Source organism: Arachis stenosperma, chromosome 10 (genome assembly GCF_014773155.1).
Source record: "Arachis stenosperma cultivar V10309 chromosome 10, arast.V10309.gnm1.PFL2, whole genome shotgun sequence".
Taxonomy (NCBI): Eukaryota; Viridiplantae; Streptophyta; class Magnoliopsida; order Fabales; family Fabaceae; genus Arachis; species Arachis stenosperma.
In genome coordinates, this window is record NC_080386.1 from 130,142,428 (window position 1) to 130,157,871 (window position 15,444).

At 31.9% G+C, this 15,444-nt stretch overlaps 2 protein-coding genes across 2 annotated transcripts; both read right to left on the reverse strand.

Moving 5' to 3' along the window:
* Positions 1 to 1,781: 1,781 nt before the first annotated feature.
* LOC130956318 (plasmodesmata-located protein 8) lies at positions 1,782 to 6,039 on the reverse strand. Its single transcript, XM_057883356.1, has 4 exons — positions 5,421 to 6,039; positions 4,583 to 4,872; positions 2,171 to 2,278; positions 1,782 to 2,074 (listed from the first exon to the last, which is right to left on the reverse strand). Exons 1-4 carry the CDS (start codon positions 5,885 to 5,887, stop codon positions 2,070 to 2,072), a joined length of 870 nt encoding a protein of 289 aa, XP_057739339.1. The 5' UTR covers positions 5,888 to 6,039; the 3' UTR covers positions 1,782 to 2,069.
* Positions 6,040 to 7,875: 1,836 nt separating this feature from the next.
* LOC130957737 (uncharacterized) lies at positions 7,876 to 8,373 on the reverse strand. The gene has a single exon (XM_057884581.1). The coding sequence runs from the start codon at positions 8,371 to 8,373 to the stop codon at positions 7,876 to 7,878; it is 498 nt and encodes a 165-aa protein (XP_057740564.1).
* Between the last annotated feature and the right edge of the window lie 7,071 nt (positions 8,374 to 15,444).

Here is a 15,444-nt window from a genome sequence, read left to right on the forward strand (position 1 = left end):
ATATCGAAAAGATTTTAAGTAGACATGGCATGGAAAGATGTAGACCAATGGACACACCCATAACTAAAGGAGACAAGTTCAGTCTCAAGCAATGTCCTAAATAAGATCTTGAGAGGACTGTTGGGTAAATACTTGAGCAATCCAGGCATGGATCATTGGATAGCTATTAAATGCGTAATGCATTATCTAAAGAGAACAAAGGATTACATGCTTGTTTATCGGAGATCAAAAAATTTTGGAGATCATTAGGTACTCTGATTCCGATTTCATGGCATATGGTTGCGAAACTTTGTCATTGAGCTTCATATAGTAGATGACATTGAAAGGCCATTAAAGATATTTTGTGACAATAAGTCAGCAGTATTATACTCCAACAACAATAAGAGCTTGACAAAATCGAAGCATACAGACATCAAGTTCTTAGTTGTCAAGGAGAAAGTTTAAGAAAAAAAACAAGATTTCCATAGGACATATAGGAACAGAGTATATGCTAGTAGACTCAATAACCAAGGGATTGACCCCTAAAGTCTTTCATGAGCACACTGCTCGGATGGGTGTCAACATTTGTGATGCCTTGGTTTAGTGGGAGTTTATTTTATGCTATATGTCCTATGACAGATATTGAGTTATTTTTCTGCAGAATTAAGTTGATGGTTTATTTCATGTTATATGAAATGTTCATTTTGCAATATTTGTATTGTGTTTGATCTCAATAAAGTTGGACCAGCTGGAAATAGACATGCATGAGATCACTTGGCATGTAATTTCCATATTACTCATCCAAATTTGATCTATGTCGTTAAGTATATTAGGACGGTGATTGGCGTGGTTTAGTCACGGCATTTAATGTGATAAAAGCTGCGGTAGTTCCATATCTAATGTATGAGACGGACCAGATTGTTAAAGTAATGAGAGAAATAGCATTTAGATGCGCGCATAAAGTTTATAAGATGTGATTATGTCAGAAAGAATATATGTATAGCCCAAATGGGAGATTGTTAGGAAATTATTTTGATTTCCTAATTTATTTGTGGGCAATACATATATTAATTATAATCACAAATGATGCTATTTCAAATTAAATGACTTATATAATGATGATATCATTTATTGTTATAAATGCTAATTGAATAAGTCATTGTTACTTTTGATTTGGAATTAAATGAGAATAAAACCGGATATTATCTTTTGTTCCTTAGATAATTATCTTTTTGGATTTTAGATATATTATCTTTTGGGCTTTAGATACTATTTTATTTGGGTTTAAGGATTTAATGAGTGCCATGCTCAAATATAAATAGACCTTCAGGGTTTCGGTCCCCAATATACCAAAGCTGCTTTTGTTGCTCTTTCCCCATCAAAAGAGTTACAGTTCAACCGCCTAAGAATACAGAAGGCTTTGGTTGAGGAAGATCGGAAGAACCACAAGATCCAAACTCTTCCGATCGTATGATTCATATTTATGAATTCAGGTACGCTTCCGCATTATGTTATTTTTGTGATTCAATATGGATGATCTGGGATTTGAAAATTAATTTATTCCAACAGACACAACATTATTATTTTAAAATGCTATATATACATCTATCATCATCTCTAAAAAAAAAAAAAAAAATTAACACTAATCTTCAAATCCACGAGCTACTCAATTCGAACTTCAAAATAAAAATCTGTATAATCAAAGAGAAACCTAGCTATGACCAAATTTAAAATTTCAATAGCGCGCACTACGAAAAATAAAGGCAAAGTAAATTATATAAAAAAGAATAGTGCATGGCAGAATAATCTTCAATTGATTCCATATATAATAAAGAAATAATGATGGGTTTGGATGGACATCACTAAGGAAAGACAATCTGCAGCCCTTTCTAAGTTGATGGATATAATAGCTCTACTTTTTAAACACAATGATGACATATTCTTCTTCTTTTGCAGGAAAACAAATTAAAATGTTTTAAAATTAAGAAAAAGTGGAAACGTGACGACTTCCTTCAATTTTATACAAGATTTCAAGAGATGATTTGTAATAATAATTAATCTCCTTTTAAGGTGCGTTGCAATCTTCTTAATCAACCTGCATAATAAAGAGATATTAATCACTACCACTATCATTTCCTCAATTATAAAGGGAATTTGGTACATAAGAAACTAGATGTTATGTCTATTTTACCCATTGCTTTCTTGCAGATTGAGAGAAGGACAACAAGAACTGCTAGACCTGTAAACACTCCCACAATAATGGCAACAGATCTCCCCACTTCATCATTGTTGTGGGAACCTGGAAAAGACATAAAATTTAAACAAAGAAAGGAACAAAAACTGTAGTAAAAAATTTGGTTAATATTCATGAAGTTATACATTTAACTTTTTCTTTACTTTTAGATAGTTAGGTTTAATAATGTTTGCTGATGATCGATACATCGAAAAATTTGTTATGACACTCTTTATTTAAAAAGTATATATTATAAAATAAAAAATATATATATAAAAAAATATTTGAAATTGCTATAATTTTATTGTGTGAATATGTCCAGATGCATTTTTTGATAAAGTCATCTTTATACATTTCATGATTAAATTATTGTCTAACTTTAATATTAATAATATGACTTAAATAATAAAAAAAAATAAATTCTTTTTAAATAGTTACCTTTTCTCTCATTATTTAATGTGATATTTATATTTTTTATACGGTTGTTTTCAGTAAACAGTGATAAAATTCAGTCAATAATTAACTAATAAAAAAATTATTAAAGTAAATGTTTGTTGAGTATTAATTTTTTTAATTTTATATTTTTGCTAAATTTATCCTATGCATCTTATTTATTTTTTTCACCTATTAAATTAAATGTCCAACTAAATATTAATTTCTTGATGTATATTATTATTTAAAATGAAGCAATAAAATATTGTCTAAATGATTTTCTTGTTGGCAAAATAAATCCTAAAACATTAATAGAATAGGTTTATGAACCCCGAACTATTTATCGAAATTTTGGATTACTATGTGTGTTTGGATTAGCAGATAGGAATTTATATAAAATTAATTTTGTAAAATTAATTTTGATTAAAAGTAAATTTGTATTAATGTGATTTATGTTTGACAATCTTTATATCAAAATAAATTATAGTAAAATAAATGTTGTTTGTATTATACTACTCAAAATTACTTTTAGATAAAAAAATTACTAAAAGAGATATCAATTTAAATATTTTTTATATTATTTTATCATTTTAATTTAGATATTTAAATAGATCTTATTAATTAATTTTATAATAAAATTAATATTTATTTATTAAATTAAAAATAACATATAAAAGTTAACAAAATATATTTTATTACCTATGAATAATTTTTTATTTAATTTATCTTTTTAAATGGGATCATAATCTATATTAAGAAAAAATTACAAGAAAATATAGTATACGAGCATTATAATTATAAATTTTACAGAACCGAATAAAAAATAAAAAATTTTAACCAAAACAAAAATATTAGACATGTAAATGATAAAAAATATTAAGATGAACAAAGAAACCATAAGAATTGCAAAAAATAATAATATACATAAAAAATCAGAACACTAACAAAAATAATATAAAAATTATTCATCATATAAATAAAATAAATACAATAAAAAATAAAAATATGAAAGAGAGTACTATAAATTTTATAATGTCAAACAAAATAAATTTTTTATAATTTTATTAGTACTATCAGTACTCTTTAATTTAGTATTATTTTAAATTATAATTTTTTATTATTTATTATTTTAATGTTATTTATAATTAATTTTTCATTTACTTTGTCTTTTTTTTTATAGGATCATAATTCATATTATACAAAATTTTGATAATAAACGTAATATATAGTAATTACAATTATAAATTTTACAAAGTCGAATAAAAAATATTTTTTTATACAAAACAAAAATAGAGTACATACAAAAAACTCATACAGATAAAGAACAATAAAAATTTTATAAAATCAACAACATATATGATATGAACAAAAAATACATAAAAATTAAAACATAAAAGGAAATACTAAAAACAATAAAAAAAATAAAATATTCACCTCGTTAGTAATTGAAATAAATTTAAAAAATTTTGATAAAAAAAAATTGGAACAAATGGGATAGTATGAATAGTGTGAATAATGTGGATCATCAAAAGCGAATTGATAAGTCAAGAATATAGAATGTGATACTAAATAAAAGGTCCGTATTCAAGATAAAGAGTAAAGAGCAACAAAATAAAGCAAAGTGTTCATGTGTCCACAATAATAAAGCAAGATGGCATATATGCTGCGAATGCATTGTTTCAGAAAAATTTACTTTCTGACCGTTGAATTTGATCTTCCCTAAACCAACTGTTTCAACTAATCATGCTTTACTTGCTCCAACTGCTAGTTTGGTGTGAACGACGTAAATAACGACGTAAATAATGTGGCTGTGTATTAATATCTTTTTGTTTTGTTTTGCTTATTTTATTCAAATAACAAAAATTCTATTCAAGGTAAAAAAAATTACTGAAAACGAATATTATATTATGCTGAAAGATAAATGGGAATGAAACTAACCTGGAGTTTCATCGTAGTAACCTGAAGCCCAGTAGCGAGCATAACACTGCCCCAAGAACACATCAGCAGCAGCCGCAGATCCGCACATGCTCTTCAGCTTTCCAACCGCATCAGCGAGGCAAGATGAGCAATCGGAAACAGTTAAATCCCCCAAACACTGCGCAAACCCTTGAACAAGACCTGAACTACTCACTCTAAATCCATTTGCAGTTTGCAAATCCACAAGAACATCATCTCTACGCCTGAAGAATTCAACATCATTATCCACGGATTTACTACATTTCTTGTACCTGAAGGATATCAAATAAAACAATAAAAAATTAAAGTTTGAACGACTTATTTCCATAAGTATTTATAGAATAGAATGAGTACCTCTGTATTATTTCTAAAGGTATTTCTTGGTAACTATTCCACATTGGCACAATTACATATTGACAAATAAAAACCTCACAAAATTATAGATTTTTTCCCTTTTTTATGAAAAAAAATTTAAAGTTGATTGGTACGGTCCATCAAAATCAAAATATGTCTCCAAAATCAACAGGCAATTATAGAGGTACTTACAAATTAAGTAGGTGCTCTCATAGAAAGATTGTATCCCAGCAACATAATGAATTTTGGATATGTTCTGAAATTTTTAGTATTGTGCCAATTCTCCTTAGCAGTTGTCACAAAATAAAATATAGACATATAGGAGAGAACGAGCTTCAATTTACTATAAAGAAAATAGAATTTAGATTTTCTAATTTTAACGTGGTAAAATAAGGAATTAATCGCTTTTAAATTAAAACAGTGAAGCATATATTTTAATTAATTTGTGATTAATTTCCAAGAGTACCTGACGCTCGTATCAAGCTTCCCAAGAAAATCTCCACTGTGTTCATATCTAATGTAGCATCCTTCAAGTTGCAAAGAAGCACCACTAGTGTATGGACAAACCAAGCCTATTTGGTTTACGGATCTTCCAACGCACTTTGAACAGTCAGTTGGATGTAGATCTCCCCTACACTGGTACATGCCATACACTGTTGCCTCTGGTGGCGCCGAGGTTCCGTTTCCAATGGCAAAGCTATTGTAAGTAACTTCAGACGACGAACTTACTACGGATGACAGAAAGGTATTGAGGTTTTCTTCAAAGATCGAGTTTGGTTGATATTTGTCTTGTGAGCATCCCGCGTAAACAAACATATTTGCCCCTGAAGGATAGTCACCATGGGCACTCCTCAGAATTAGTGAACAAGAGAAAAAAAATAAGAGAGAAGAGATGATTTCTTGAGTAAAAAATAATTGAATGCTTCTCGGCATTGCTTCCTTTCTTTTTTGTTGGTTTTTGGTTATAACCTTCTTTTCATTTGTTATTGCGGCTTGGTTTTCCACTATAAAAGGTTTATTTGTGGTTTGTCTTTGTTCTCTATTTTTGCGAAGTGATGCATTTTCTACAGGAAAGATGTTTTATTGCGTCCTCCAAACGCACCCATTAACACGGGAGAAATTCATGTATTTAACAGCCAGCGTTATCTATAACAATATATAAAGGTTGAAATTCAAGTGTAGTTAACTTTACTTGATAGTTGAGAGTTGTTAAATAATTTGATAGATTTGACTAAATTATCATTTAACGGCTCTAAGTTATCAACTTCAAATGAAATTAATTGCACTTAAAATTTCACCATAATTAAATCTATAATAATAGAGAATAGAGAAGATTGGTGTCTAATTTTCACTTTCCATTTTAATTCTATTAATAAATAATTATTAATATAACTAGCATCTTAAAATTTGATAAAAGTTATAATTATTATTTAATTTTTCTTCATTTCTCGTCCAGTTATTTTTTTTTACACATAATTTTTACCCATGTTATTTTTTTTCTTATTCTACATAGTACATGTAGTACTTTTTTCCTATCTTTATTCTATTTAATGAAAAAAAATAAATATGTGTATGAAGAATGGTAAAAAATAATAAAACTAAAAATAAAAATTAAAAATTTTAAAAGAATAATGAAACTAAAGATGATTTAAAATATTGAATATAAAATTAAAAAAAATTAGCAATTAAAATTATGCAAAAAAAAAATTCTTTAAATTTAAATTTTTATATCTACTTCAAATTAAATAAAAAAAACCATAATGCAAAATTAGAGTAAACAAAAGCATAAATCAAAGCAAAGAAGTCCAACAAATCTCTACAGCAAAATTCTAAAAAATTCCAAAACCAAATCCTTTTCTTCAATGGAAAATCATGTTTAAATTTTAAAAAACCAAGAAGAAACAAGAATAAATCACTGAACAAATTGTACCTCGGAATGATAAAGTAATACTACAATTAACTTCAGTATATTTACCACCCAAAAAATCACTGAACAATATTAACTACAACTAATTAACTTTAAGGTAACATTTGTTGAGGTATTGGAATAGAAGCCGAAAGATTAAGATTTAGTATCATGACCGGTACTAAAATTTTTATCTCTGTTTTCAAAATTTTAGTATTTCAGTACCTCTAAAAAGTAAGTTTAGAGATAGAGACGGAAACTTTAATAATATTTTATATCTAAAATACTCTCATATCAATTAATTACTTTTAATTTTATTCTTTGTACAAATTAAATTAGAGCTTTATTCTTATTTTAATTTCTGTTTTTCATTTACACCAAACAAAACACTGAAATTTATTTAAATTTCTGTCTCTTAGTCTCTGTCTCTTAGCCTCAGTCTTTCAAACTCTATCTCTCCATCAAATATTATCTAAGTGCTAACCAGCTCTATTTTATTTGAATATTTTGACAAATAGAAGTATGCTTCCAAAATAAAAAAGGAACGACATAACAGAATATACAAATATTCCAATCATTGGATTACAATAAAAAACATAGACTTGCCTAGCTGAAGCTAAAAATTATGATTCTCTCTAACTTTGTAAATAAAAAAGATAATGATTCCATTAAAATATAATTGATTCATTTTTGAAGTAAATGAATACACTAATTTTGGTCTATTACTCAACGGAGAGTAAATCAGTTCTAAGTTTTTTCATATTTGTCTTAGCATTCATTCTCTCAACCTCTCCTTATAGTTCAGCTTCTCTTTAAGACACTGACTATATACCATTCTTCTTAGCTCAATTTGCTACCTTCAATCATTCTACTGAATTTATCCATTCTGCATTTGCTATGTTAATATGCAAAACTCTAAAGCTCGCGTCTTAATTTTTTTTTGGTGACTAAATAGAAAAGAAAGAAAAAAAAGAGACAAAACCAAATTAATTGGCTAGGGTCATATCTAAATCTATTAGATGTTGAAGCTCACTCCATAGTTGGGTCCAATTCGAGTGAATTTCCGCGACAGAAGCAGCTGCTTTAGCCATATAATCTGCAACACTATTTGCAGTCCTCTGAAAAGAATAGAGACTCTCCAATTCCAATTCATAACCTCCTGAATATGCTTTGCCAAATCCCATTCCGGAATATCCTTACTAAGCATTCTTTGGTTTACCAAGAAAAGAGCTTCTAAACAGTCTGTTTCACAAATAACCTCACGAAATTCACTTTCCCAAGCAAGAAGTAAACCTCTCCAAATTGCATACAATTCAGCAAAAAGAACACTGCACACTTCGAATTTTCCAGTGCAACCTTTCAACCAACATCCATCAGGATTGCGAATAATACAACCAAAACCAGCATAGCCAGAAGGAGCAAACCAACTAGCATCACAATTCAATTTAACAGAATGAATTGGAGGTGGAACCCAATGCAAACAAAGTGAAGGAGGAGACAGAGATTGATGCATAGCAAAAATAGTGTGAAACTCCCTTACTGAACTACGAATCAAACTCACCACTTTACTAGCACTCCATGAATCATCTATATTAAATAAGTCATGATTCCTGCTTCTCCAAATCCATCAAATGGTCGAAAAAAAAGAAAAACATCTCCACTCCTTGCACCTCTGTAGAGCCAATCATGTAAATTCGAGTTATCTGAACACAGGCCTAAAAGGGTCCAGACCTCCTTGGCACTAGGGCACTCCCGAAGACAATGAAGAATGGATTCAGAACCATTCTGACACCGATGACAGGTGCTAGATAAAGCTAAACCACGATCCAAACGAAACTCTGCCGTAGGAATAGCATTATGAAGACTGAGCCAAATCAAGAACTTATACTTCTCAGGAATATGCAGACGCCATACCCACAACCAATTATCATGCTCATTCCAGTCAAACTTTCTTTTGGCTAGCCAACTGTACCCACTCCTAGCTGAGTAGAGTCTAGAAGATGCCACACCCCACGACCAACCCGAACTCTCTCCAGCATTCAAATCCGGATTATAAGCATTCAAATGCTGTTTGACATCTTCTGGAATGATAGAGAAAATATCATGGAGATTCCATTGACCATCTTTCCAAACGTCTCTAATAGTTAAATCAGAGTCAGATATATGTACAAAAGGGACATCTTGAGCAATTGGGCCCTCAATACTCCAATTGTCAAACCAAAAAGATTGATCAAGTGACCCAACGCACCAAGAGAAGGCATCCTTAAGAGCACCAAAAGCCTTTGAGATACTCTTCCAAACATGAGAAGCATTGCAAGGGACAGGGCCATCTAAAACTCCCTCATACCTCAGATACTTCGCCCTCAATAGAGCAACCCAAGGCTTGTCCTGACAATGAAAAAGTTGCCACACCAATTTACCAAGTAAAGATATATTAACACACGCAGGGTCTTTAACACCCAGGCCACCAAATTTTTTTGGAGTGATCACGGTCCTCCAATTAACAAGAGAAAGACCTCTACCATCAACTTGACCCTTCCAAAGGAACTGTCTCATCATAGAAGATAATTTATCGCAAACCCAATTTGGAAAAAAATATACCTGCATATGATAGACAGGAATGGATGCTGCAACAGAATTGATCAAGCAAAGTCTCCCTGCTTTATTTAGAAGCCTTCCTTTCCAATTAGCTAATCTTTCCCTCACCTTTTCAATCACCGAATAAAAATAAGCCCTACTGATACGGGAATGATTAAGGTTAACTCCAAGATATCTTCCTAAATCCAAAGCAAAACGTATTGAAGAAATACTAGTAAAAATATCTCTTCTACGAGCAGTCACATTTTTAGAACAAAAAGCTTTAGACTTTTCAAGATTCACTTTCATGCCAGATGCCTTGCAAAAAAATGTTAAGAGAATGCATGACCATTTGGACCTGACTTTTTGTAGCCTGGCAGAAGAGTAAGAGATCATCTGCAAACATCAAATGAGAAAATTTTGGGCCACTCCTAGTGACAGAAACTGGTTTCCACACACTCTCGACCACCTTATGAGATATATAGCAGGCAAGTCTTTCCATACAAAGCACAAATAAGTAAGGAGACATTGGATCGCCCTATCTAAGCCCCCTTCTAGGAGCAAAACTATCCAATCTATTCCCATTCCACATAATAGAAAGAGAGGATGCACGGACACAAGTCATAATCAAATTAACAGTGATGATAGGAAAACCAAAAGCAATGAGAGTACTCTCCAAAAACCTCCAATCCACCCTATCATAAGCTTTTTCAAGATCAATTTTAAAAGCAAGAGTACCTTTCTTGGATTTTGTGTGCTTCATGAAATTCAAAATTTCTTGGGCCACAATAATATTATCAGGAGCACCACGACCCGGAATAAAACTTCCTTGTAAAGGACTAACAATATCTGGAAGAAAAGGCCAAAGTCGGTTAGTCAATACTTTGGTGATAATTTTATAAACAACATTACACAAGCTAATAGGCCTGAAATCCTTCATAAAGGTAGGATTATCAATTTTAGGAATAAGCACAATCAGAGTTTCCATGATGCTAGGATTTAAGAACTCTCCCAAAAAAGCGCTCCAGACAATATTCCAAATCTCAGTGCCTACTATCTCCCAATATTCTTTAAAAAAATAAGCTTGAAAGCCATCTGGACCAGGAGCCTTAAAAGGGCTCATACTGAATACTGCTGACTTGACTTCCGCAAAAGAGATAGGGTCAATTAACCTAGCACAAGCCTCAGTGCTTAGAGTGGGCATCGGAACATCCCCTAAACAATCAACCTCAACCTCTTCCGTTGTACCAAAGAGATTCTTGTAAAAAGAGAGGGCTTCTTCCTGGAGAATATCTGGATCAGTAGACCAAGACCCATCTCTAACATATAATCCATGTACTCTATTATGGTTTCTACGCACCAAAGTCTGAAGATGAAAGAATTTAGTGTTTCTATCCCCATACTTGACCTACTGCTCTCTAGATTTCTGGTACCAAAAAAGTTCCTCTTGCAATAAAAGCCTATTATAATCTTCCCTCAGTTCAGCTTCTTTAATTCTCAAAAATAACACATCGGTAACCTCCAAACGCCGTTGAATCTGATCAATCTGATATTCCAGCTTATTTTTTTGCACAAAAATATTTCCAAAAATCTTTGAGTTGAAGTCCAAAGAAGCCTGTTGAACCATCTTAAGCCTTTCAGTAATGCCTCCAAACTCTTGATTCCAAGCCTTACTAATAACATGTTTATAAGAAGGATGTGTTGCCTACGCAGCTTGGAACCTAAAAGGACAAGAACCTTTCACTCTGGGGCTACCATGACATATGCAGTTTAAAGTTTGTTATAGAAGAATTTAAAGTTTTTAAAATACTAAATAGATATTCTTTTATTCCGGCAAAATATGTTAAGGAGTTCAAACATACACACATGTTCTCAAATAATTAATTTTTAATTAATTATTATTTAAAGAATACTTTTAAGTTACTTGTTTAAAATATGAAGATCCATTCTCCAGAAAAACTTTTTATCTTGAAGTAAGTTTGAGACATGACCATATTCAAGTACTACTGTATTTTTAAGCTAATAGCATATGTAAGAAAATAGAAAAATCTATCATATATATTTTTATAGCGAATAAAATCCACTATTAATTCTTAGAATTTATAAATAAACAGAAATATATGTTCTCATAAATACATATTACAATGCTTAAAAAATATAAAAACAGACACAATTACAACAGGTTATTTTATACAGAAGATAAAATCTATAATAAAAATCAAAGTTAATAATGAAATTAGAAGGAGCAAAATAAAATAGTATGCCTTGTGAGATTATTTCAATATGAACCTATTATGCACTGACAAATTAAGTTCAATGTGCAGTACATGGGTATGATTAGTAATATAAATAGTCATTACTCAAGAAAGTAAGCAAAAGTCTTAATGAAGAGTTGTCTAAGATTTTAATGTAGTAAAATAAAATTATCATCAATTATCAAATCCTATCCATCAGCGAGGTATTAAGTAATAAGCTAAACCAAAGGTGTAACCCATAGACCACAATCGATGAAAATGATAACGAACAATTTGGTAGGAATAAAACACACAATTCCTACTTGTAAAAATTAGAGAAGCAATAATATCCATTCACAACAAGTATTAATACCAACACAATAATATTTAATAGTAGCAGAAAAATCACATAAATAAAAAATTAGAGACTAGCTAATACATCAAGATTTTTAATGTGAAAAATCTCTTCAATGAGAAAAGTAAAAACCACGAGTCATCAAGACCAGGAAATAGCTTCACTATGATAAAAAATAGAGTACAAGAGAGTCACAAATTACTGCACAAAACGTGCATGTAACAAGTCAAACAACCTAAGCTTCAAAGTTTTCAAAACAAGAACAAGAAGATGAAAATATCACAAAAACAGAACTATTGTGCTTGGCTAATATCTCCAGATATCAACATCTAATCAAAGATCCAAACAGTGAAATCAAAGAACCAGATATGTAGAATACACTGTCCAAATTTGAGCTTGATCCAACGATTAACGAATCTGCAGCAACTAATTTACAGAGACAGCTTTGTGTATGTGCAAAAATAACTTTCTCTCTTCTTTTCTCTCTAATGTTTGGTGTTCTCCTTTCAAAATGACCTCTCTCTTTGTCTCTCTCAACCCTAACTCACCTCAGCCACTTCAACTATTCATGGGCTTGGATACTAATATTTGGACTTTTTATCCACATAGGAAGGGAGTCCAAAAAACCCAACAAATCTCCCCCTTACGACTATGTGAAGGTAACTGCCAATCCGGCGATTAAGCAACAAACTTCAAACTTCCATCTTGGTAATGCCTTGGTCATCATATTAGAACCATTCTCATCAGTATGAACCTTTTCAAGTTCCAACAACTCAGCATCCACAACATCACGTATCCAATGATATCTCACATCAATATGTTTGGATCGAGAATAAAAAGTAGAGTTTTTACCAAAATGTATAGCACTGACTATCACGAAACGACATATACCTCTCTTGAGTAAACCCAATTTCTTTCAAGAATTTTTTCATCCAAAGCATCTCCTTGCACGCTTCAATAATGGCAATAAACTCTGCTCGGTAGTAGACAAAGCAACACATTTTTACAATCTAGATTGCCAAGACACAACTCCACCCGCAAAGTTGATCAAGAATCCTAAAATGGACCTTTTAGAGTCAATATCTCCCGCCATGTCTGAGTCAGTGTAACTAACTAGAATAGGATTATCACTTCCATAACACAACTTCATGTTATAAGTACTACGAAGATATCTCATTATCCATTTTACAGCATTCCAATGCTCTCTTCCTGGGTTTGAAATAAAACGGCTAACACAACCAACAACATGAGCTATATCCGGTCTTGTGCATACCATAGCATACATTAAACTACCAACGGCTGATGCATATAGAAATTTTTCCATGTCTTTCTTCTCTTCATCACTTGATGGACTTTGCTTGCAACTCAATTTGAAGTGTGTAGCAAGAGGAGTACTAACGACTTTTTCTTTCTCCATTTGGAACCTGTGCAACATTGTCTCTATGTATTTCTCTTGTGACAACCAAAGTTTCTTCTCCTTTCTGTCACGCTCGATTCTTATACCAAGGATTTCCTTTTCCGGCCCAAGATCTTTCATTGCAAATGACATTTCAAGTTGCTTCTTCAACATATCAATCCTAGAAGCATTCTGACCAACAATAAGCATGTCATCAACATATATCAAAAGGATAATAAAATTATTACTAGCAAACTGTTTAACAAATACACAATTATCAGAAGTAGTCTTCTTGTAGCCTTGTTCTGCCATAACAGACTTGAACTTCTTGTACCATTGTCTTGGAGTTTGCTTCAAGCCATACAAGCTCTTATTCAGTTTAAAAAACATGATCTTCTTTACCCTTTACCATGAAACCTTCAAGTTGTTCCATATAAATTTCATCCTTAAGATCGCCATGAAGGAAAGCAGTTTTCACATCCATCTACTCTATCTCTAAATCAAGACTTGCAGTCAAACTCAAAATAGTCCTAATAGAAAATTTTCTCACAATCGATGAAATGATTTCATTATAGTCAACTCCCTTTTTCTACCTGTAGCCCTTGACGACCAATATAGCCTTGTACCTTGGACACTGAGAATTTTTTTCATGCTTCAACCTATAAACCCACCTACTCTGCAAAGCTTTCTTCCCTTTTGGCAACTTCACAAGCTCAAATGTTTGATTATCATGCAAGGATTTCATTCATCTTGCATTGTATCAAACCATTTCTTATTGTTGTCACCTTCCATAGCTTCTGCATAGCATTCAGATTCTCCCCCATCAGTCAAGGTCACATATTCATCAGTAAATGTCACATACTCATTAGAAGGATACCTCGTTGAAGGTCGTCGCTCTCTAGTAGACCTCCTAGGATGGAAACCTGGTGGATCTTCAGGTAGCTCAGGTTGATTATTAGCATCATCATCAACTGGAGCATCAATCAAATTTCCCATCTCCTGGTCATTAGGAACCAAAGGCTCATTTTACTACATATGCTCTTGATCTTGATTCTCTGCTAGTTCTGACGAAGGAGGCGACTGAACTGGATCTACATCAGTCAAGTCACTGCTCTCTTGTGATTGACTCTTCTCTGCCTTATCAATGTCTTCAATGGTCTAGTCTTCAATAAACTCTACATCACGGCTCCTTACAAGTTTTTTTTCAACTGGATCATAAAGCCTGTAACCAAACTCATCTTGACCATACCCAATAAAAATGCACTGTCTTGTCTTGATATCCAACTTGGACCTCTCATTATTTGGAACATGAACAAATGCTTTACATCCAAAGACTCTCAAGTGACCATATGAGACATCTTTGCCCGACCAAACATGATCCGGAACATCATTATCTAAAGCAATTGTAGGACTCAGATTAATCACATGAGCCACTGTAAGTAGCGCTTCACCCTAAAAGACTTTAGGTAGCTTAGCTTTAGTAAGCATACACCTAACTCTTTCAATCAATGTTCTATTCATCCTTTCTACCAAACCATTTAACTGAGGTGTTTTAGGAGGTGTCTTTTCATGCCTAATGCCTTGCTGCTTGCGATACTCATCAAATGGTCCACAATACTCACCACCATTATTAGTGCGAATACATTTAAGCTTTTTACCTGTTTTCCTCTCAACCAAAGCTTAGAATTGTTTGAACTTTTTCAAAGTTTGATTCTTTGTTTTCAAAGCATAAGTCCAAAGCTTTCTTGAATGATCATCAATAAAAGTAATAAAGTAAATAGCTCCACTAAAAGACCGTACCTTCAAAGGACCACAAATATCGGAGTACACTAATTTCAAGAAGTCTGATTTTCTTGAAGGTTGATGCTTCTTGAAGGATAATCTTCTTTGTTTACCAGTCATGCAATGAGAACATTTCTCCAATTCTGCATTCTTCAAACCAGAAAGAACATCCTTTTGAGCTAAATAATTAAGTCCTTTTTTATTAATATGACCAAGTTGTCTGTGCCACAAGCTACAAAC

Excerpts from the sequence above, each read along its gene's own strand:
- LOC130957737 (XM_057884581.1), bottom strand. The coding sequence starts at position 8,373 with ATGCATCAATCTCTGTCTCCTCCTTCACTTTGTTTGCATTGGGTTCCA.
- LOC130956318 (XM_057883356.1), bottom strand. The coding sequence starts at position 5,887 with ATGCCGAGAAGCATTCAATTATTTTTTACTCAAGAAATCATCTCTTCT. Across the intron at positions 4,873-5,420 it reads AAGCTTGATACGAGCGTCAG|GTACAAGAAATGTAGTAAAT; the intron begins GTACTCTTGGAA and ends GATATCCTTCAG. Across the intron at positions 2,279-4,582 it reads TTACTACGATGAAACTCCAG|GTTCCCACAACAATGATGAA; the intron begins GTTAGTTTCATT and ends TGTCTTTTCCAG.